Genomic DNA, 22,513 nt, shown 5'->3' with positions numbered 1-22,513 from the left:
CAATGATCCCTGCTGTGCTTAAGTTTGAAAAGACACGGGAAAAAGCTTGAATGGTTACTTTTTATCCCCTGTCTTGCTTGACCTCTATCATCTATTTTTGAAATCCCTTCAAAAGTGCTTATGATGCAACATACAGATGTGGTATTTGAAACATAGAACAAAAGTATTGTGTAACTGAACCATAGCTTCTTTCTGTATCTGACAATTTTCTATTTCCACTTCTCTAGAACTTTAAACCCACAAATATTATATAAATGTTTGGTCTTTGCCACAAACCCACAAATATTATATAAATGTTTGTCCTACATGCAAAACATAAATTGCAATGCCTAAAATAGTACAAACCTTTTCTGATTGCCTTTCTAGCAGCTGTATACTGAGGATCATTAATATTAGCAATCCAAGGCACTGCACCCATTAGCATAGACACCGTCAACTTATTTGGACTTCTTCGATTAGAGAATACATCTTCTAAATGTTTTTTCACCTAAAAAAAGAAATAAATTATTTTCGGGGTTGTTTTTTAATGGTCTTTTAAACTGTTACTTCTATTGTGTACAACTCAAAACCGAAAACCTCTAACTGAATGAATGAGCTAGGTAGTAAATTGGTGGGAGGAGTATCAACCAAATCAAGATGATAGGAACAACTGTCCAATCAAAGGACATAAAAAGAGATGGGGCTTGATTATCATCACCGTCCACAGATGGCCCTGCCCCAGTAACCCTTCCTGCCTCATCTTCAATTTCCCACTGAGATGTCTGCTTTTCTTTAATTTTCTTCAAGTTAGAGCCTCTTCTCAGTCTTCAGCCTGTGCCAGTGCCAGTGTTTTTCACACTCAGAATCTGGGCTGCAAGCAGTTTCGTTCCCTCCCATGGCTACAACTGAACAATCTGAGGAAGAGAGAGTTGTGATTTGGGCAAGAGATGTGTCCCTTGGCAATCAAATGCTATTGGGATCTGAATTTTGCAACCAAATCACTTCACATCATTCTTGTTATCCATAGACAGAGCCCTGAAAAGCTATTAAAAACTGGCAAGCCATTAGAAAAAGCCTGCAATGTTAAGTAGTGAAGGAACCAAAAACAATCAGGCATGCAGCTGAATCTGATCTAGGAAGTCAGTTTTCCATCAGTCTTCTTGGCCCATTAACAACAAACTGTTCAGAGCTTATACTACTATAACATGAGAATGGAATAATCCAATAGGATGACAGAGTCCTGATCTCAAGCTCTCTTGCACATAATAAAACTTTTCGCTTAGCTGCTCATTTTTCATATCTCATTATGAAAAAGAAGCTTGGTACCAAAACTGTGTCAGGCTAAGCCACTCAGAATTATGCTAAAGATCAATAACAAACCATTTAAGATATGTTGAGAGTCATACAAGGTTTCAGGAAAATATTACCTGGTGTTCCACTTTAGACAGGTCCATATGGGGGACTTGCCGGATCGAAAACTTTCCTATGACTTTTGATGGTATAACTGTTTTGATACCTGGTTCGTAAAAAGCTCCCTCTATCCCATGAATAGAGAGAGATGGCAGGCGCCACATATGTGAGAGTATTTTCTCCTGTAAAAGAGAATGAACAAAGTGAAATAGAAAATTTTAGCCAGAGTGTATTCAATAAAGCTACAGTAGTGAGCAATGATATCTCTTTCAGGATATTTTTAAATATTACTCCAATTCCACTGCCTTTTCAGAGACTGCTCACATCTAACTAAAATCAAGTTTAACACCCAATCTTAAATAGTTGATAATATTAAACATACCTTAACTATCTAACATAGATTAGACTAGGAAAGCAAAATTACTGATGTTAATGCTATGTTTATTATAAAGTTATAGGAGTAGAATCCTGCATGTTTGAATATGCTTCGCTTGTCCCTTCCTTGATCTCTGGAGAATTAGGAATGGTCAGTTCTCAAGGGAGAAATAGACTGAAGATGGCTTCCCTATAAAAAACAGAACCAACAACAGCAGAATGAAGAGGCAACAAATAGACAGGCTCTTTATGAGTCATGGTGGTGCAGTGGTTAGAGTGCAGTACTGCAGCCTACTTCTGCTGACTGCCAGCTGCCAGCAGTTCGATTCTCAGCGACTCAAAGTTGACTTAGCCCTCTATCATTCTGAGATGGGTAAAATGAGGCCTCGGGGAAAATATGCTGACTCTGTAAACCACTTAGAAAGTGCTGCAAAGCACTGTGAAGCAGTATATAAGTGCTATTGCTAATTATAGTTCCTCTCCAGGCAAGGAAAGGACTTGAGCTCATATAAAGTGACACTTGCTCCTCACAAGAAGACCACAAGACAGTGGTGTCCAGCTCTGGGAGACAACGGAATGGCTATCTTGTTCTAACCAGAGTCAACATCTTTAAAAGGACTCTAGGCTGACAGAAAGGCAAGATAAGTATTTGCAATGGGGTACAATGTCATGGTAAGATAGTTTTATCAGAACTCATGAATGGATGAAGAGTACTTCCACTCAGCATTGGAGCAAGGCCATCCAATGTAAATGTTAGGTTTGAAGGATCTTTTTTTTTTTAATTTAAATTTTTATTAGTAAAAGAAAAATACAACAACCAATAACTGGTAAAAGACAATACAACATCCACTGTTTTGCTTTACATTTGACTGCGTTTCAAGACATTCCCATAATATCAAAATCATTATAGACATCAAAGGTTAGGTATCTTCTTCCCTCCCTCCCTCTTTCCTTGTTTCTTCTTTCCCACTCCCCTTCCTTCCCTCCCTCCTTCTCTCCTTCCCTCCTTCCTTCCCTCCTTTCTTTTCCTTTCCTCCTTTCCTTCCCCTTCCCTTTCCTCTCTTCATCCCCCCCTCCTTCTCTCATACCTTCCCTCCCTCCTTTCCTCCTTCCCTCCTTCCTTTCTCTTCTCTTAAGTTCCCTCCTTTCTTCCCTCCTTCCCTCCTTCCTATCTACTCTCCTTCTCTCCTTCCTTCCCTCCCTCTTTCCCTCCTTGTTTCCCTACCTTCTTCCCTCCCTCCTTCCTATCCCACTTTCTTCTCTTTCTTCTCTCAGAAGGATCTTTTTAAGGCGACATTGGGGTTATAGTTGAGATTCTGCTTCCTCACACCAAGATTATGTGCCTACGTCATTTAAATATTAATTTTACAATCTGAAAGTTGCTGACAAGAAAATGTTTCCATGGGATTGCAATAATTATTAAAGTTGCTTTTCTAAACAATTAGGTTAATTTAAGTACCTGCTACAAGGATTTCCATGTGTGACAAGAGAAATAAAATTGATGTTTCCCTAATTTCCACCCAGATCTTTGGAAAGCAGATAACTATAAATAATTGTAATGAAAAAGAATCTTGGTTTTTATTTATACAATTCCTAATAAAACTAATAAAAAGATCTGCATCTATTCTTTTTCCCTGCCTTTGTGAAAACAGAAGACAGAATCTACAATAGGAAATATGATGTGCATAATCTTGCCCTATAAATGGGGAGTTTTGTAACAATGGTGTCTTATTACTGAAAGTACCATACCTTGGTATCGTAAAGGAATTCCTGTACTCCAAGATTTGATTTATGTTCTTCCACATCAAATTCTATCAACTCATACTGTTTTTTCTCCTCTTCTGTAAACGGGGCCACATCATCATATATTCCAGGGATCAGAATAAGTCCAGATGAATTCACGAGACTGTCTATAGAATCAAAATTTATTTATTTATTTATTTCTATGTATCCTGTCTTTATTATTTTTACAAATAACTCAAGGTGGAGAATGTATCCAACACACCTTCCTCATGCTATTTTCCAAACAACAACAACCAAAACAAATTGTAATAATTATTTTATCGTATTAGCATTTACTGTTTAATGAAAACTAACTAAACTATTGCCTGGCTCTAATCTGCTAAAGGAGAGAGGAAACTAAAAATGTAGATATTATTATGCTAATATACAGTAGATTGCAGACAGAAAATAAAGGAGGGTCATTTTAAAATAGAAAGTAACGTATCCTGATAGGTTTACCTCCCTTCCAAATTGATTTAAACAAAACCAATTTACATTTTGTATAATTTAAATCTATGTATCGATTAATCTTTATACAAATTATACCAGCCCATATAACATCAGTTAACTTCATGTCATGTTTTGATTAGCATTCCACTTCTATGTTTTAGCCTTGCAGTTAAGATCTCCTTAAATATCACAACATTTGGCATTAGCGGGAAGCCTTTTAGAAGTTTCTCATCTTTTCAGATAACATCAGAAATCTGTGTGTTTATGTTGCCTTGTGATGTGATTGAGGGACTTGGTCACAATTCAGCCTCCCAATCATCTGTAGCAGGGAGTCTCCCAGAAGGGAGTTGAAGTTCACAAGTCTTAAATTTGCCAAGTTTGGAGACCCCTGTTCTGAAGGATTGCAAGAGGCTATTCAGTAATGCTGTGAAATCATCAGAAGAACACATTTAAGCATTTTCAACTCATTTTTTGGTTTTCATGGTAAAGTGCTATGAAATGGAAGACACCCCCCCTCCCATCAGTAAAAAACCTAACAATTCCATATAAACAATATATAATTTTCTCTTTTTTTACCAAGTAGAGCTACCAAATCAGACATGGGCTCATGGATGATGCCACCTGCACTTCCTGAATGAAGATCTTTTTCACCACCTTCTACCTAAATTAAATAAAGACAACTTAAATCATCATACAGACAAAATCAACATTTCAATGAATTTTGAATTTACAGTACTGGTGTTTTATGGGTGCCTGCACCAAGATTAATTGTAAAAAAAATGATTTGGTTTTTGTCTTTCAATTAGCAAAGTTCCTCCAACATTCAAACATTCTGTTGTCTTTGATGTATCAGAATTGTTGTTAAAATATCTGCATATCTTAAGCACCACTCAAACGAGAGATATAAACGAGACTGGAAAAAATGGATTGATTATATACAAAATAAATATGGGACTAAGAAATTCCAGATAGTTTATGATTAAGATCAGGAATGATATAAATTGTTTAAAGCTAGCTTAGCAAGGAGGAGCTAAGTTCAATGTAAAGATGTTATCAATTTTCTATTCTTTTTTCCAATATATTTTAGACTGTTTTTGTTAAAGATTTATACCATGTATGGGTTCTGGGAAGTCGGGGGAGGATAGGCTGAGGGGGGTAGGGGGGAGGGAGGGATGTATATTAGGCTTGACGAGGGGTGTTAGATTTTAAGGTAATATGATTGCACATGTATACTGTCTTCTCTTATTTTTTCTTTAAAACTAGGATATGTTAAGTATATTGATATGGAAGCATAAATACCATCAACATAGATTGGAGTTTGCTCAGAAGCGGAAATACACCAATGAGAGGAAGAGTGGGAAACAGAAGAGAGAAGAAAGATGGGAAGAGAGGGATAGGAGAGAGGGTAAGGGGGGAAGATGAGGAGGATAAGGAGAAGTGGAATGTAGAGAGAGGAGAAGGAGAAAGGAAGGGGAAGTAGAGTAGGAAAGGATGATGGAGGGAAGAAAGGAGGTAGGAGAGAGGTAGAAGAAAGAGGTGTATGGAGAGCAGAAGAGCTAATAATGGGTTTTTATCTTTCTGGGCGTTGATGACAAGAAGAACTGATGTAATTACTACTTAATACAATAGGATACTGGCTATGTAATAGTATACATGTGATTGTATGTTATGAAAATGGAAAATAAAAAAGTATATTTCAAAAAAAAAAGAATTGTTGTTTATGTCTGTAAATAAAGTATATACAAATAAAAAACAAGCATATCAGAAGTGGTATTCAGCCGGTTCTTAATGGTTTGGGAAACCAGTAGTGGTGGCTGCTGGAGTCTCCACCCACCCGCCCCGACATAATGTGCGACCTTCAGCGCAGAAGGTGGTGCAGGCATGCGAAGCGAGCATGCGAGCACACTCACATTTGCGAACCTGTAGCAAAAGTAAGTGAATCCCACCACTGATGCATATATCTATGTTTAGCACTGATCAATAACCACACTATTCTGAAGTATATTCCTAGAGATTAAGATAAGAAGATCATCTACCTGGACTATGAGTCAAGGAGACCATCCATCCAGAAATGTTTGGAAATGGAAATCTTGCTTAAGGGTTCTCAGCAAAAGAAACATACATCAGATTAGGAGAGATTTCAATTTTCCAGAGAATGGATGGAAAACCATCCTGGATGGAGGGTCGTTATATCTAGTTTATGTGAGGGCAGAAAGTGAGAAAATACCCCTATTTTATACATTGGATGCTAGCTACAATCACTGCTAAAGGCTACTTTTGCCGTGATGATGAACCTATGGCACGCGTGCCACAGGTGGCACGTGGAGCCATTTGTCAGGGCACGCAAGGCTGGCCAGCTGACTTCAGCCTTCTTTTGAGGGCATTTTTCGCCCTCTGGAGGTTTCCCTGAAGCCTCTGGAGTGCGAAAACCTGGCCCTACGGACAAACTGGAAGTTTGGGAACAGACTTCCTGTTTGCCCATAGGGCCGATTTTAGCCCTCCAGAGCCTTCAGGGGCCTCCAGGAGGCTTTCCTGAAGGCTCCGGCTCGTAGGGTCATTTTTTGCCCCCCGGAGCCTCCTGGATGTCCCTGAAGGCCTTGGAGGGCTAAAACCAGCTCTACGAGCAAACCGGAAGTCCATTCCCGAACTTCCGATTTGCCTGTAGAGCTGTTTTTTTGCGCTCCAGAGCTTCCCTGAAGCCTCCGGAGAGCCTCCTGTTTTCATCCTCCTCAGGCTACTATAAAGCCTCTGGAGCCTGGGCAGGGTGAAGAAGGCACGCCAAAAATGGGGGGGGGAGCACTGGTCATGCGCGCATATGCACTGTGGTTGTGCCCATAGCATTATGGGTGTGGCATGCCCACGCACGACCCCCCTGCGCTCCTCCCGCTTTTGGCACACGAGCCAAAAAAGGTTTGCCAACATTGTACTATTGTAATGAGCTAAGGACACAGGAAGCTGTCAATTCAAGAATTCCATTTGCCCATCATTTCTTTGTAGCCTGTGTAGAATGGTAGATAAGACATTGATTCTGATTGAAGGAAGCTCAATTTGAAATTTCTGCCAGGTATTATAAAGCGATCTTTAGCTAGTCACTGTTCTTTTTACACTTCATCTGTCTTAAAAGAGCCTGAAAATAAAATGAGGCTCAATAAGCTCCTGATCTCTTTACATGGAATGTAAGAAAAAAGCATGATCAATAAGCACATGAGAAACAGTGGGAGGAAATACAAATTTACAATGAAGAGCTTAGGAATGATGATCAGTTCTTAAATATGCAGTCTTGTATTGGTTAAGAAGAACAGAAAAGACACAGAGAGTGAAAATGTCCTGTATGGAAGCAGTAGGGAAAATGATCTATTAGTAGATCTCAAGTTTTGCAGTAAGTCAGCATGGATTTCTGGTTCCCAATTACCTAACAATGACTGCAATTAACTTTCTGAGCAGTTTGGTGAACTGGTTATTGGGAGAAATCATTAAGGCAGAGAACCGGTTGTTAAATTATTTTAAATCCACCACTGGATGACTGCAGTTAAAAAGCAGTAGCCTTATCCCTAAACTGGGTTGCTGAAGAATAAAGAAAACTAGGGGTAAACATTTCTATGAAATACTGTTAGACTTGATACTGGTATTGTTTATAAATAACTTAGCACACACTCACAGCTTCTAGGTTTTAGGGGTCCTCCACTCAGAGAAACTATCCTTTTTCATCTAATCTGATTGGTGGATTTTGGGATTGTAGTTCATCTGTTATTTATTAGTTAGTTACTTTCATATCCTTTCTCCATGGAGTTGAAGACTGTCATCCCTCTTTGCCATGAGCTGTGGTGATGCAGTGGTTAGAATGCAGTATTGCAGTCTGATTCTGCCCACCACCAGGAGTTCGATCCTGACTGGCTCAAAGTTAACTCAGCCTTCCATCATTCTGAGGTAGGTAAAATGAGGACCCAGATTGTTGGAGGCAATATGCTGACTCTGTAAACCACTTAGAGAGGGCTGTAAAGCACTGTGAAGCAGTATATAAATCTAAGTGCTATTGCTAATTATAGCTCCTCTCCAGAGATATAAAAATCTGGTATTGCTATTGTACCCTCAGTTACAACTCTGAATTTGAATGAGAGTTTGTGAATTTGGCTGAGACTTTCTCAGGTTGCTCCTAAAATTTCTTGAGCTTAATTCTACTTTCTAAACATAGCTCAAATTATACCCATTGTTGTTCTATAGTAACCTTCCATAAACTGTTACTTTCCATACATATCATAACATTCTTCTCAAAATGTGAAATTATAGTTGTTGCAATCCAATTTATCTTTTGGGCATCAAATTGGGAAAATTAATCTAGAGATAGTAAAACTTGCATTTTATCAGCTTGAAAGAAACTCTCCCAGAATACAATCAGAATATTTTAGTCACAAATAATTTTGGTTTTACCCTTTTACCTCCACTGAGAAGCAGGCATTTCCCCTGGATCCATATGTAAGAGCTGGTTTTGTTTTGGAAAGCCAGGTATTATCTGAAATCACAATATAGTCAACACTGGAAAAAAATCTTTCATTTTCTTTTTCAACCAATTTTTCCAGTCCAATGGATCCTGCTTCTTCCATGCCTTCAATAAGAAATTTGATGTTTACTGGTAAATCCTGGTTAAAAAATAGATAGATTTCCTTTTAAATGACCATTTTAAAAAAGAACTCTCCATTTAATGTCAGACAGAATTATAATGTATAATCTGATGTTCAGTTCATTGCAATGTGGCTTGGATTAGCTTCAACAAAGAGCTTAGTGATTCGCCTCAATAAAGATCTTTGTGGCATTGAGATAAAGCATTTTTTGTTCTCTGGTGTAGAAATAAACATGATTTGTCTCAACAAATTAGGTGCCTTTGAACTAAATTGAAATCAACCTTTCTTGAATGCACACACAGAAACACCCAGAAAGAAACACACACACACACACACATTTTAAGATCAAACCAACATTTGGGGTCAAATTGATTTCATTATTCAAAGTGTATATACAAATCAGCTCTTGGCTAATTCACACAGCCCTAGAAATTAGGTTGTTAAGGGCTGCAGATTTCGTACCCAGTTTAACTGGAGAGATCAAAGCTTGAATGGTGTATAATTGACTAAAAGGAAGCGCTCTGTGGACTAGTCTCTCTGAGAAATCACAGAGGAAAGAAAGGGAAATTAGAAGCCTGGAATATTACTGTCATAAGCATGATCACATGCTGTATCAATTGCATATGTTTCTAGGGCTTGTTGACCTATCAACTATTTATGAATGAGACAACTTTATCTGCTTCAAGTGGAATCTGGTCCTCTTGAGTTTGCCAATATACTGAAAGAATAACTCCTAACTCACTCTCTTCTGTTTTTGATTAACTGTGTAAGAAAATGACCATCTCATTCTGAATTATTCCTTGGTGCTTCCTTTCCTATTTCATAACAACACTGGAGGGCCAGACTACATTATGATTTTTGCCCTACGTACTCTTCTTCTTTGAAAGGTATCTTTGGATCATCCAGCCTGGGTATGTCCTCCAGAATCTAAGATGATGTGATTTAGAAAATTCCACTTCTAACCAATGCATAGTTGAACTATGAAATTCACTGCCACCAGATGTGTGGAGGGCCACCGGTTTAGAAATAACTGGCACTTTTTATACATTCCATGCTAGGCGAGCTGCATTGGTTACACTTGACTTCTGAGTGCAATTTAAGTTGATTATCATCTAAAAAGTCCCTTCATGGCATAGGGCCTGGTTATTTGAAGGACTGCCTATCTCCAATTGTCTTTGCCCATCCAGTGTATTCAGGCAGGCTGGATGTGCTGCGGGTCCTCTCAAGTGCTGTTATCTTATGGGACAAAGGAAGCATATCTTCTTCTGTTGCAGCCCATGCTCTCTGGGACAATATCATCCAGAGATACATAGGATTTGCGCTCTCCAAATGTTCCTTAAGAACTGGCTCTGTCCCCAGGCCGTAGGTTAACATGCTAGTTAACCTCATATCATATATATTTTAATTATTATAGCTGTTTTTGTCTTGGCTCTTATGCTTATGTTTTTAGGTTTTATGTTGGATGTTGTGAGCCACGCCAAATCTTCTGGAATGAAGTAGTTATAACAAATCTAAATAATAATAGCAGCTGGCCACAACAATAGAACATGGGCTACCAAGGGCTAACTATAAAGCTCTTTCAGAATCCAAGGAAAATACCAGTTACTTGGGGAGAAGCACACAAGAGAACAGTTGCATTTGTTTTGCACATGATATTCCATGAGGCCTATGGTTGGCTCCAATGTGATGAAGAATTCCAGAATACATAAGCATTTAGCCTCTTATGTGAGTGTTGGATCGCTCCTTCTTGATATTTCCCTAATTTAAACTGCCTTCTCCAATGGCTCTTTTTAGTATTGCTGAAAACATTTAAAACTCTTCTTTTTCTACAAGGCCACATTTTTACTTACTATGTTTAGTGCTTTGAATGCGTTCACAGCATTTATCCAGGCTAAGACAGGTCCTTTGTTATCAGTTGCTCCACGCCCATACAGATTTCCTTAAGATAAAGGAAACTGATATTAAAATTTGAAAATTCTGATGATGCTAAAAACAGAACAAAATGTGTCTGTCCCGCCCCCGTCTCTCATGCTCTCCTTCCCTCCCTCCCTCCCTCTCTGTCAGTGGATACAAAGTCAACTGAGGAAGCTTTCTGCTAAGGAATTGGAACAGGGGTGAAATCCAGCAGGTTCTGACAGGTTCTGGAGAACTGGTAGCGGAAATTTTGAGTAGTTTGGAGAACCGACAGTGGAAATTTTGAGTAATCCAGAGATTACATTTAATGCATTAAAGTACAATTCAGGTTATTTTTGTGCAGCTCCCATGCATTTTTAAGAGAATAGTTCCCAGCATACCACTCAGCTATGCATATCCTTAGGCCAAAATAAACTGCTCGTGCTTGATATAATCCATTAAGATAATTTCAGCCATTAAAATATTAAGGCTTCATTGCAAGAGAATATTTGTATTCAGTCTCAGTTGAGATTGCCATAGTTCTTCTAGAAGCTTAGAAAATGTTCAACTATGAGAAAAACTACTTCAATCAGAATCGTTCATTTATATCCAGTAATAGTTCTAAATTCAGTCACTATAAAATAATATTTCTCATTACAAAAGATTCCATTTTTTTATTTTCATTATGGACATACTGGAAGGTAGGAAAAATAAAAAGAATATTTCATACCTGTATCACGTTTAGTAATTCTCTTAACAGTTTTCCTCTCAAAACAGTGAGCCGTATTGTGATACAAGCCTATGTGACATCAGATCCACATACAAAAGGAGCAGTGGGCGGCATATTGCGCAACCCTCACATCATCCTGATAAAACTAGCAAATTGTCACAGTTGATGATATCCCATCTACTGCAAAAACTGTTCTCCTTGTTGATATGAAGACTATCTTCACACCCTAACCCCATCCCAGCTATACAGCACTAAGATAATCTCAATTTTCCAAAGGCTTGAAAGCAGCTCCTCTGCCCTACCCCCCCTTCCCCTGCTGCCTTCCGATCAAACTTTTTGAATTCCTCCCCCCTCCCCACATGCACCTTTTCCAGCTGTTTCAGAGACGATTTCAACTCTGCTTCTCCCTGCCCTGCCCTGCCCTCCCCTCTTGAAAAGCCAGAGCTCTGTCAGACTGAGCTAGTTGCTCCCAGAGAACTCTAAAAAGCCTCTAAAAATGCCCTCTACAGGAGGCGAGAGAATACGTGCCTCATTTGCATAAGGAATTCTTTGCTTGTTAACCCTTGCTTAACTCTTAAAAGGCAAAAAATTCCTTATGCAAAAGAGGCCCCTAGTTCTCTGGCCTCCTCCTAGTTAATACTGAGAGCAGACACCAAGCCACTGTGACTTGAAAACTGGTAGCAACTACCCTGGCTTTAATTATTTAAAAAAAAATTTAAAAAATTCTTTCCTTTCCCTGAGGAGACTGGTGAGGCCTCGCCTCCCTTGCCTCTAGTGTCTGCACGTCCCTGATCTCAAATATGCAATGACTACCTCCTCTAAAGTGTAGAAAGCTATTTTCTTCCCCAGCATTAACTGAATATTGCATATCATATCCAGTCCTTGTCAAAAGTATAAATTCAATGCCATGGACTCTTCAGCAACTCAAGGATAGTATGTATGGAGAGAGTGTCAGTTAGTTACTCAATATTCTCTATTGATAACTCTGCTGCTCTTTGTTTAAGAGACTGTTCATCTGAATGCATTTTCTTCTGTCTTTCCCCCCAGCCTATTCCTAAAATGTATTCCCTACAAAGAGAGCTCCTTTCAGTCAAAATTACAAGATTTGTCATTTGATATAGATCAGGGGAGTCAAACTCACAGTCCAAGAGCTGGATGTGTCACGCGCTGGCCACGCCCACCCATTTTAGCGAAGGGGGGAATGTCACATGACAACGCGAGTTTGACACCCCTGATTATAGACTGCATTCCTCCATGAGAGAGATCTTTGAAGATATACATGCAACAGACACCAGATTTGAAGGACTAGGACAGAAAGATCTAGCATGAGCATCTAGGGCCAGAAGTAAGCAGCTGGAGCCTGGATGAGAAGCTCAACCAGATGTTTGCCAAACATGCCTTCATGCAAAATGAAGCTTATATCCTTATCTTTACTTCCGGTGCAGGTATGACAGGCAGACATATTCACCTCTGTAAATAATTTAGTAATCTATTATCAAGATAAGGATAGCTCAGAGATTGTAAGGAACCTCATCAGGGAAACAAACGGGAGTATCTCCTACCATGGCATCTAGATAGAAAGAGAGGATGGAAGTTAAAATATAGAGTTGAAATATCTTCTTAAGTGAGCCATGGTGGCACAGTGGTTAGAATACAGTACTCCAGGCTAATTCTGCTGACTGCTGGCTGGCAGCGGTTTGGCAGTTCGAGTCTCACCAGCTCAAGGTTGACTCAGCCTTCCATCTTTCCAAGGTCAGTAAAATGCAGACCCAGATTGTTGGGGGCAATATGGTGACGCCATTTAGAGAAGGCTATAAAGCACTATGAAGCGGTATATAAGTCTAAGTGTGATTGCTATTGTTATTACATCTCTAGAACTAGCTAAAACTAAAAAAAGCCAGTAGGCCTATGGAAATTGACTTCCTGAAACAGATTGCAAAGGCTATAAATAAAAGATTGCAATTGGTAAGGTCCTGTACAGGTAGTCCTCAGGTTATGACCCCTTGTTCAGCAACTGTTCAAAGTATGATGGTGGTGAAGAAGGACTTACAATGGGTCCGCAAAATTCCATCCATAGCATCCTGTAGCCACATGATGGCAATCTGGGCAGTTCTCAATGTACCCTGCTAGCTTCCCACAAGTAAAGTCAATGGGGAAGCCAGCAGGAAATTGGAAGTCATAATCACATAGGGTTCTCGTCACAACAACCTGCACAGTCCTCATTTAATTACAACAACCGACGCTACTGGAATTTCCATTGCTAAGAGACATGACATCATGATTGCATTACTTAGCAACTGAGTTCCCAATTGCAATTGCCATCGTAATACAAGGACTACCTGTACATATAAACAGTGAAACCAAATGGACATTGCTGTAGCAATTGAGATGTTGTGTGTAAATGGGAGTATATTAAAGAAAAGAGACTACCTCTAAGTCAAGAGGGTGGGCAATTGCCTAAAAGGCTCTGCAAATTTAGATTCAGGCTTACAACCAATAGCAAGACCAAACTGATTTGCTATAATGATGCATATTGAATAGAAAAAGATGTAGATTTTTAAGTCTACAAGCAGACAGCTCTCCCTATATAAGGGTGGAATGATCAGTTGGGCAAGCAAACAGGAATATTTCCTCCAATCTTCCACCAAGGTAAATAGATATCTGCAGCACAAGCACGCCACGAGATTATGTGATTATGCCAGTAGGGGCAGTTTTTTGCGCTTTGGAGGCCTCAGGGATGCTTCTGGAGGACAAAAAACGGTCTCAAAAGAATGCCAAAGTCAGTTGGCCAGCGCGCGCATGCCCGCTGGCCAACTGACAGAGCAACGCCTCTCATGCCCTGACAAATCGCTCCATGTGCCACCTGTGGCACGCATGCCATAGGTTCGCCATCACGGGCCTAGAGCCTCCAGGGAATGAGGGGCATTTTTGAGGTTGTGTGGACATGTTGAAGGAATAGACCATTATCTGCCACGCTGGTCCAATGCGGGTTGGCAGATGTGATTGGTGTTAGTCTGGGGTATCCACTATGGCCTGTTCATCTTGTGTGACCCTTTTGGACATATACATATTTGACGATATAGCCCACAATTTTATTTACTCACACAAGCCCCTTCACTTCATCATGGTCCCGATCATAGAAGGGGCTCCAATTACAGAAGGGGAAGTCTTGCCTAATCCCCATTAAATACACTCTATTGCCAAAAGTATTCACTCACCCATCCACATAATCAGACTCAGTTGTGAGCAAATACTTTTGGCAATATAGTGTATTTCCTATGATTAAATCTCATTTATGTTATAGTTATAATACCTGGTTCACTAATCATTGGTCAGGTCAGATTCCACGCTTAGGAAGACTCACATCTATACAGAGAATGGTACAGTCTTCCAACAATTTAATATATTTAGAAATGTAGAAGTCCTCTTATAAGAATTTATCAGGTTCTTCTTTTAAACAGAATATTCTTCTTCCTCCATTTAACAAACTTAAATGAATTTTCTTGAAAAAAATGGCTACAAATGGTTACAGTAGGTCTTCTTTAGCTATAGACTCCAGTAGGTCTTCTTTAGCTATAGACTCCAGTAGGTCTTCTTTAGCTATAGACTTGGTTCTTTATTCAATGTCTTTCTATGGCTGTATTTGTTTCTCTGCCATTTTTATCATACAAAACTATAAAAAAATGTGGAATTTTTAATAGGCCCTTTATTTTTTTTTACTGTACCGACTGGATAATACACACATACCATCGATTTCTGTTAAACCGAAAGGATGGGTTTTCCATCCATCTTGACTTTTAGCTGGCATCACATCGACATGTCCATAAAAACATACAGTTGGTTTCTGTGTATCATCTCCCAACTTTGCCAGAATGACTGGAGGTAATGGAATATTCTGAGCATCAGACAGCTGTAGGAATATATTGAAACACAGTTAATGATAATTCAGTGAGTTTCTTAAGCAACAATTCCCTTCCTGGTAATAAAAACTTGAAAGATTTTTTCTTAGATTTTGGTTTAGTTCCAGCTCAAGATTTTTTACATACAGATTTTTATATTTACCTATCCACCTACCTATCTCTCATCTAGCTAGCTAGCTATGTAACATTTACTCTATCTATCTATCTATCTATCTATCTATCTATCTATCTATCTATCTATCTATCAATCTATCTATCTATCATCTATCTATCATCTATCTCATCTATCTATCATCTATCTATCATCTATCTATCATCTATCTATCATCTATCTATCTATCTATCTATCTATCATCTATCTATCATCTATCTATCTATCTATCTATCTATCTATCTCTTCTCTCTCATCTAGCTAGTTAGCTAGCTATGTATCATCTATCTATCTATCATCTATCTATCTATCTATCTATCTATCTATCTATCTATCTATCTATCTATCATCATCTATCTCATCTATGTATCATCTATCTATCTATCTATCTATCTATCTATCTATCTATCTATCTATCTATCTATCTATCTATCTATCTCATCTCTCTCATCTAGCTAGTTAGCCAGCTATGTATCATCTATCATCTATCTATCTATCTATCTATCTATCTATCTATCTATCTATCTATCATCTATCTATCTATCTATCTATCTATCTATCTATCTATCTATCTATCTATTTTCTAGCTAACTATTTATCTATCATCTATCTCATCTATGTATCATCTATCTATCTATCTTCTATCTCTCTATTTATCTATCTATCCATCTATCTATCTATCTGCCACATTTCTTCTATCAGATTTTTTTGCTGCTATCTTGTGATTTGTCTAGATTTTTTGTAAGCCAGATCTGATAAGTCTATATTGATTCCATTGCACAAGCAGACATTCCTTCTATTTGTGCACAGTAGTCTTTTGATGGACGCAAGGACCAGTACCTGTTGGATGCCCATTTCACTGAGTGTCACAGTAGCTCCTAAGTCTTCAAGACTGTCTGCAGCTATTTTGACCATTTCTATAACTTTTGTTCTTAGATGTGGCTGTTGAGAATCACTCTCTACAGCCACCCATTCCTTAAGTTTCTGAAAGGAAAGCCAGAGATAAAACTCATGTTACCATAGCAATGTGTTACTGTTATCTATATGTTCATTATTCCAAATCAGATCAAGGGAGGAAAATATCTGAAGTAAGTTTAAAATGTGGATTGTGGATCCATTTTATCTAGATACAGATTCTTGCAGGACCTGCTTCTTCCTACAACCATGTCACATTTGCCTAGCAATATATGTACCTTCTGCAATAATTCTAGTTCTCCTAGTGAATCAAACATATTATCCAGTTTTTGTCTAAAATGAAGATTTCTGCATATATACACTATACTTTGTGCATTATATATGAAATATGTATGATATGTTGTGAGCCTAATGCAATTTTGTCAAAAGCTTTGTATATTTTCTTACACACAGTTTAATTAGAACATACTATGCACTCTAGCACACCATCATGTTTTGTGCTTCTAAATATCTAAAATGTAACTAATATACATAAGTCTTGCTTTGTTGTCTTATCTCATCCTGTCTATAGGTGGGTAAAGTCTCCCTATTGAGAAGGAAAAGAGTTGAGAGACAGTATCTTGCCTACAGTTCATAGCAAAGGAGTGCCTTCCTGATTCATAGTTCTCATTATACTGTTGTAGCCATTCTGCTGCACCAGCTCTTAGAAATACATTAGGTTTCCCCAGGAAAGCTCATTAAAAATGACAGCACTTGGCAAGGCTTTACACAGGCAATCCATCTTTGTAAATTCTATTTCCTTCTAATTACTTCTAAGGGACTTGTCACCATGCAATCTGCCTTTTAAAAAAGAAGAAGAATCAGAGAGGAATAACAGCAACAATAAGAATGTCCACCCACACAATCTTCTTGTCCTGAAATTTTGTTTGGAGTGGATAATTGCATTCACTTTGCATTGTGAGATAACTTTTCTCTTGGTTTTGCAGAAATGCCCATCAGCACAATGAATAATACAACTGCCATTATCTTATTTTGGAGGGCCAAAATCAACGTAGCAAGTTAGTTCTTGATTCTTTATTCTCAACTCTGAAATGCTTTGTTGTCTGCCAAGAGCTTGGGAAGAACCTAATATTAGTAACAAAAGATGTGCTAAGGATTCTGAGCAAAACCTGGTTCCTCTCTCAATTTTCCCTGCTTGGGTTCTGATATTTTGGACTGGCTCTTCTACTGTTAGGGAGGCATTCAGTTCTGAGCCATAACTTAGAAATTGATTGACTGGGAATCAATATACTGAGCTCCCATCCAGACAAAAGGGGTTAGTTTCTCTGAGTAATCATGAAAGTCTTTTTCTGAATAGTGGGCAGAACTTAATGTTTGTTTCCTCTTTGAGAGCAGACATCCTGATATCCTTGGAGTAAGAGCAGTTAAAAGTTTACAGCCCAGGTCTATTTGTTTTGCATCTAGGAAGTGCTGGAGAAGTTTCCTTTAATGTTTCAATGTGGGAGGGTAGTTTTGCTTTTAAGAGGTTTAACTGTATCCTTTGCAAAGCTTAAAATGCTCATTTTACCTCTTAACAATCTCCTCCTCTCTTCAGATTCTTTTACTCTAGTGGGTTGTCGGGACAATAAATGGCTCACTGGCTGCAAATTGCCCATCTGTGATCAAAATAATTGAATTGACAATTGTGATGTGCCACTCAACCCAACTTGGTCAATAAAGGCACAAATTGCCTCAGTGCCTACAGCATGTTTTCTAATCTGCTTCTAAACCGTTTGCTTGAACAGCTATTTATACTCATTTGGAATTGTTAATCATAACTTATGTATTGATGGGTTGTTTTTGAAAGACCTTAAATGTCAAGTCTTCAAAAGAGTCAGTTTTGGCACTGTTATTGATTGCCATTACTCTGCTTTCCCACCACCGATATAGCTTAAAATGCAGATTTTAAAGTACCTTCGTCCATATTTATCGACCTAAGGCCTAGATTGTACAAAGAGGCAAGGGAAGTGCCCACAAGAGGTGATTTTTCAATGTGGCATTCAACTTTGCAATGCCCTTTGTAGAGAAACTCTTGTAGACCCTTTTGAGCAATGTTCTTAAGGTCAGGCAATGATCTTTTGATTCTCCATGGTATTGTAATGGTTTTACATTGCCACCCTGTTTAATGCTGCTCCTGGATTTACTCTGATTTTGTTTGTTGTTTTTATCTTTGCTTCTAGTTTTCTCTTGAGTTTTATTATGTATTGTTCTTAAAGGTAAAGGTTCCCCTCGCACATACAGTATGTGCTAGTCGTTCCCGACTCTAGGGACAGTACTCATCTCCGGTACAAAGCCGAAGAGCCAGCACTGTCTTAAGACGTCCATGGTCATGTGGCCAGCATGACTAAATGCTGAAGGCATACGGAATGCTGTTACCTTCCCACCAAAGGTGATCCCTATTTTTCTACTTGCATTTTTACATACTTTCAAACTGCTAGGTTGGCAGAAGCTGGGACAAGTAATGGGAGCCCATTCCATTATATAGCACTAGGGAGTCGAACTGCCGAACTTTCTGATCAACAAGCTCAGCGACTTAGCCACTGATCCACTGCATCCCTATGTATCGTTCTTACAATTGCTTAAAGTGCTGAGTATTTATGGGAATGTCCCTTTTCCCACTTCTACCTGTACTGGGCTTGAACAAGGATGGGGAGACCCCCGTACATCCATCCTCACCTTGGTGACTTTGGACTACTCATTGTCTTTCACCCCACTCACCCTCAGGACACTGTTATAGTGAAGGTGCAACTGGATTTGCATGTCTATCATCAGTGGAAAAAACTTAGGATATAAATCTAATAAATATATATGTATACCACCCTTTTTATAAAACAAGCAAAAAATAGAATGACCTAACAATCAACGAAACGCGTTTGCATAAAGTATGAAATCATTGAAGCAGAAATTCCTTTATTGATTCGGATAGTGAAGATACTGCATCCGGAATCTGATCTCCCAATCAGTATTAATACTCTTTGCACTGTAGTTCAAACTAGCAACCTGGGGCTATTGGCATGCCAATAACATTAATCTAATTAACTCTTAACTCCAAGTTAAGACAGACAGACTTGGGTTGTACTTAGTTAGCAAAACTCACAATCACTGCATTTCTACCTGAACAAATTCATCCTGATGTTCATCAATGTAGTTGAAAAGCTGCTCCTCCAGGGATAAGGAATTGGAAAATAAGGAATTGCCCACTCCAAAGGGCAGCATGATAAGGGAGATATAGAATATCTGCAAGTTACAAAGACAGGGTTCAGGGTCTTAAAAAAAAAATTCAGAATTATACAAGATGAAATGATTGCTTAGTGTTTTATAGCCCATCATTTATAAGTAATAAATAGGCCGACAAAGTAGAAAATAAATGTTTGCATAATATGGGATTTTAAAAAGTAAATCAAGCCATCTAATAGATTTAATGGTACTTAAACATAATGACACCTTGCAAAAATAAAAACAATCTACCAGATCTGGAATTTCCCACTTGATAGTGATGGAGAACCTTTTGGGCTCAAAAATTCACAAAAAGCCTAATTTGACTTTGTTGTTGTGTCGCGCGCACATATCCGAACAAAAGGGAAATAATGCTCTATCACCTCTCCGCCCCAATCCAGGCCACTCTAAACAGTGGCATTTGGTGGCAAGCACTGAGGCTCAGTCAGATGCAAAGGACCAGGCCTTGACTTCAGCCCTAATATCACTGCTGCCACTCAAAAGAGGCCACCTCATGCTGTCACTGTAAGTGCAGGAGCCTTGGAGAACAGTGTCATTGCCTCATGGCCCAACACTCCCATGTTGGCTCCTGCGAACTGGTATCAGCGGGAGGGGCTTGTTAAAAGTTCTGTTCTCCAACCATTAATTAAGAATCCCTGGAGTGGGTGAGATTGAACTGCCCCCCCCCTTTGCTTTTCTGATCAGTCTGTATGCTACTGGATCCTGTAGCTAGTGAGAACCAGGGTGGATTATTTCAACATTTATTGAGGCATAGATCTAAATAAACAAAAATTGGTAAAAGATGTTCACGTCACACCAGATCCCAGCCTAACTACAACTCCTTATATACTTTTCAGATACAGTTTTGATCACTTACACAGGCTTGTCTGTAAACCCCTCACCCCTGCTTATTACAGAATAAAACTAAGCACTATGTGGTCGTGACCCGTCAAAACCGTGGTCCACTAAAGCGCGCCCGATTAAAGCGCGTACCTGACATCATCAGCAGCGCGACAAATACGACCACGGAAAAAAAAGGGCGCTTTAAAAAGCGCTTCTACAGCAAGCCGATTCACATAAAGGTAAGGGTTAGGTTTAGGGTTAGGGTAAGGGTTAGGTTAAGGGTTAGGGTTAGGTTTAGGGTTACATTAAGTGTTAGGGTTAGGTTTAGGGTTAGGTTAAGGGTTAGTGTTAGGTTTAGCATTAGGTTAAGGGTTAGGTATAGGGTTAGGTTTAGGGTTAGGTTTAGGGTTAGGTTTAGGGTTAGGTTTGGGGGGGTTAGGGTAAGGTTTTTGCGTTATTTTTACGTTTCCCGCTCACAGCGTGCTGTTTTCGTCGCGCTGTGATGACGTCACGTACGCGCTTTCGTCGAGTGCACTTTAGTCTACCGCGGTTTTGTGGTGGAACCCTATGTGGTTAGCATCAGTTTCAGAATTATCTAGCATCCTTTAGATGCAGAGAGAAGAATGAGAATGGAAATATAGGAGGAATTAACAAAGAAATTTACCACATATTGCTGGCAGCATATTTGGTTACAGTCCAAGTGCCAGGTTAGCTGAGGATAATTGTATAAGATTTCCATCTTACTGGAGGGAGCATACAACCAGACAGGCAAAAAAGATCAGAGGCCTGATTTGCGATAAAAATTTCTTTACCCAGCAGAAGAAGATGAAATACTTACTTTCTTATACATATTGGATGTGTGTGTGTCTCTTATAATATTACAAAACTATACAAGTCGTCTTTTGATCCATAAGTCATGAATGCACGTTACCCAGAGACACTCTTACAACAGTTAGTTAAGGTTCATTAACTGCTACCTACCGTAAATGTTATCCACCTTATCTGTGAGTTGACAAAAAACAACACTGGCATGACATATGCCCATTGTTGATCGCTAGCCCAGCTCTATCACTTTTTATTGCAATTACTGCCAGTCCTGACTTACATCCAGGGTAATGGTGACATAGCCTAATAAATTTTACACTTTGGGGCTGCCAAAGTGGAGGGTGAGAGAAAATGGGGGAAATTAATCCTGCCACAGGTAAAACTGATTAAATCCTCTTCCACTTGCAGGCTGCAGACAAGGTGAAGGCAACATCATGGGGACAGTGGATGCTATTAGGGCACATTTCGGAGGTGGTGAAGAACATGTCAGGACATCAGCAATCATTTAACCTATTTGGTAAGAAAACCAGCAAATGCAAAATGGGGATTCCAAAATAATAGTTGAGGCTTAGGGTTTGTGGTGCTTGCAGGTGGCAGACACGTTATCAATCAAACAACAATGAACAGTGTCTTCACTTTTTCAGCCTACCTGCTGCTGTGAGAAACAGTAAGAAAGAGGTAGGGTCTACAAATGGAAAGTAGTATCCAGAGAGCTCATCCTATCCAATGGGACAGCACTGTTCATGATGGTAAACTGGCACACTGCAGCCAAAAGCAGTGCTTGTATGCACTGGGGGGCTGCCAAACTCTCTAAGTAAGGAGAGATTGCACGTTTACTCATATATACACTGCCATCTTTTTTTTGTCAACAGACAACAGGAACTTCTTTTTGAGATTGGCTGGGAGTTGTGGGATTTCATTGTGTTAATGTCTTCTATATGGACTTTATGTTCAGCCAAGGCTCATCTCATAATCACTCTGGATTATTTTCCCTTTGGCTGATTTTTTTTTTTAAGACTGAGAACCTTCAGACTGGCAAATCTTATTGAAATCATTAAGCAAGTCCCTTTCAATCCTTTAAAAATAAGTACAAGTTTAAAGATTTGTAATAATTTTTTACAGCAAAAGGATGGATATTATTGCCTTTTGAAAGTTTTAAATGGATTATGGGCTCAAATGGATTCGATTTAAGACTTTGAAGATAATTCAAAGGATCCTTTCTCCAGAGAAAATCTTCTCGGTTCTACTTTGAAAGTGATAAGATGACTTTGAAGGCTGAACACTAGAGGACACCAGATGGCTACCTTAAAATAAATGTTTGATGAAGGTCTTTGAGCTATTTAACTTTATAGTAGAATCAGAAGGT

The 22,513-nt window shown here is 38.9% G+C and overlaps 1 protein-coding gene across 2 annotated transcripts in view; it reads right to left on the bottom strand.

Moving 5' to 3' along the window:
- CNDP1 (carnosine dipeptidase 1) overlaps positions 1-22,513 on the bottom strand; it is a 30,681-nt gene that overhangs the window by 2,812 nt on the left and 5,356 nt on the right. For both annotated transcript variants that reach the window (XM_087707326.1, XM_087707328.1), the window contains exons 2-10: positions 19,378-19,500; positions 16,150-16,293; positions 14,986-15,148; positions 10,466-10,554; positions 8,433-8,633; positions 4,573-4,657; positions 3,514-3,674; positions 1,407-1,571; positions 346-487 (exon numbers count right to left, since the gene is read on the bottom strand). In XM_087707326.1, the coding sequence (XP_087563452.1) occupies positions 346-487; positions 1,407-1,571; positions 3,514-3,674; positions 4,573-4,657; positions 8,433-8,633; positions 10,466-10,554; positions 14,986-15,148; positions 16,150-16,293; positions 19,378-19,500 (1,273 nt within the window). The remainder of the gene's footprint in view (positions 1-345; positions 488-1,406; positions 1,572-3,513; positions 3,675-4,572; positions 4,658-8,432; positions 8,634-10,465; positions 10,555-14,985; positions 15,149-16,149; positions 16,294-19,377; positions 19,501-22,513) is intronic.

The sequence above is a fragment of the Thamnophis sirtalis genome, unplaced genomic scaffold (genome assembly GCF_051295495.1).
Source record: "Thamnophis sirtalis isolate CommonGarterSnake01/CBP01778 unplaced genomic scaffold, rThaSir2_p1.2 scaffold_2, whole genome shotgun sequence".
Classification (NCBI taxonomy): domain Eukaryota; kingdom Metazoa; phylum Chordata; class Lepidosauria; order Squamata; family Natricidae; genus Thamnophis; species Thamnophis sirtalis.
The sequence above is the reverse complement of the archived record's forward strand: the minus strand, read 5'-3'. Positions and strand labels throughout refer to the sequence as shown.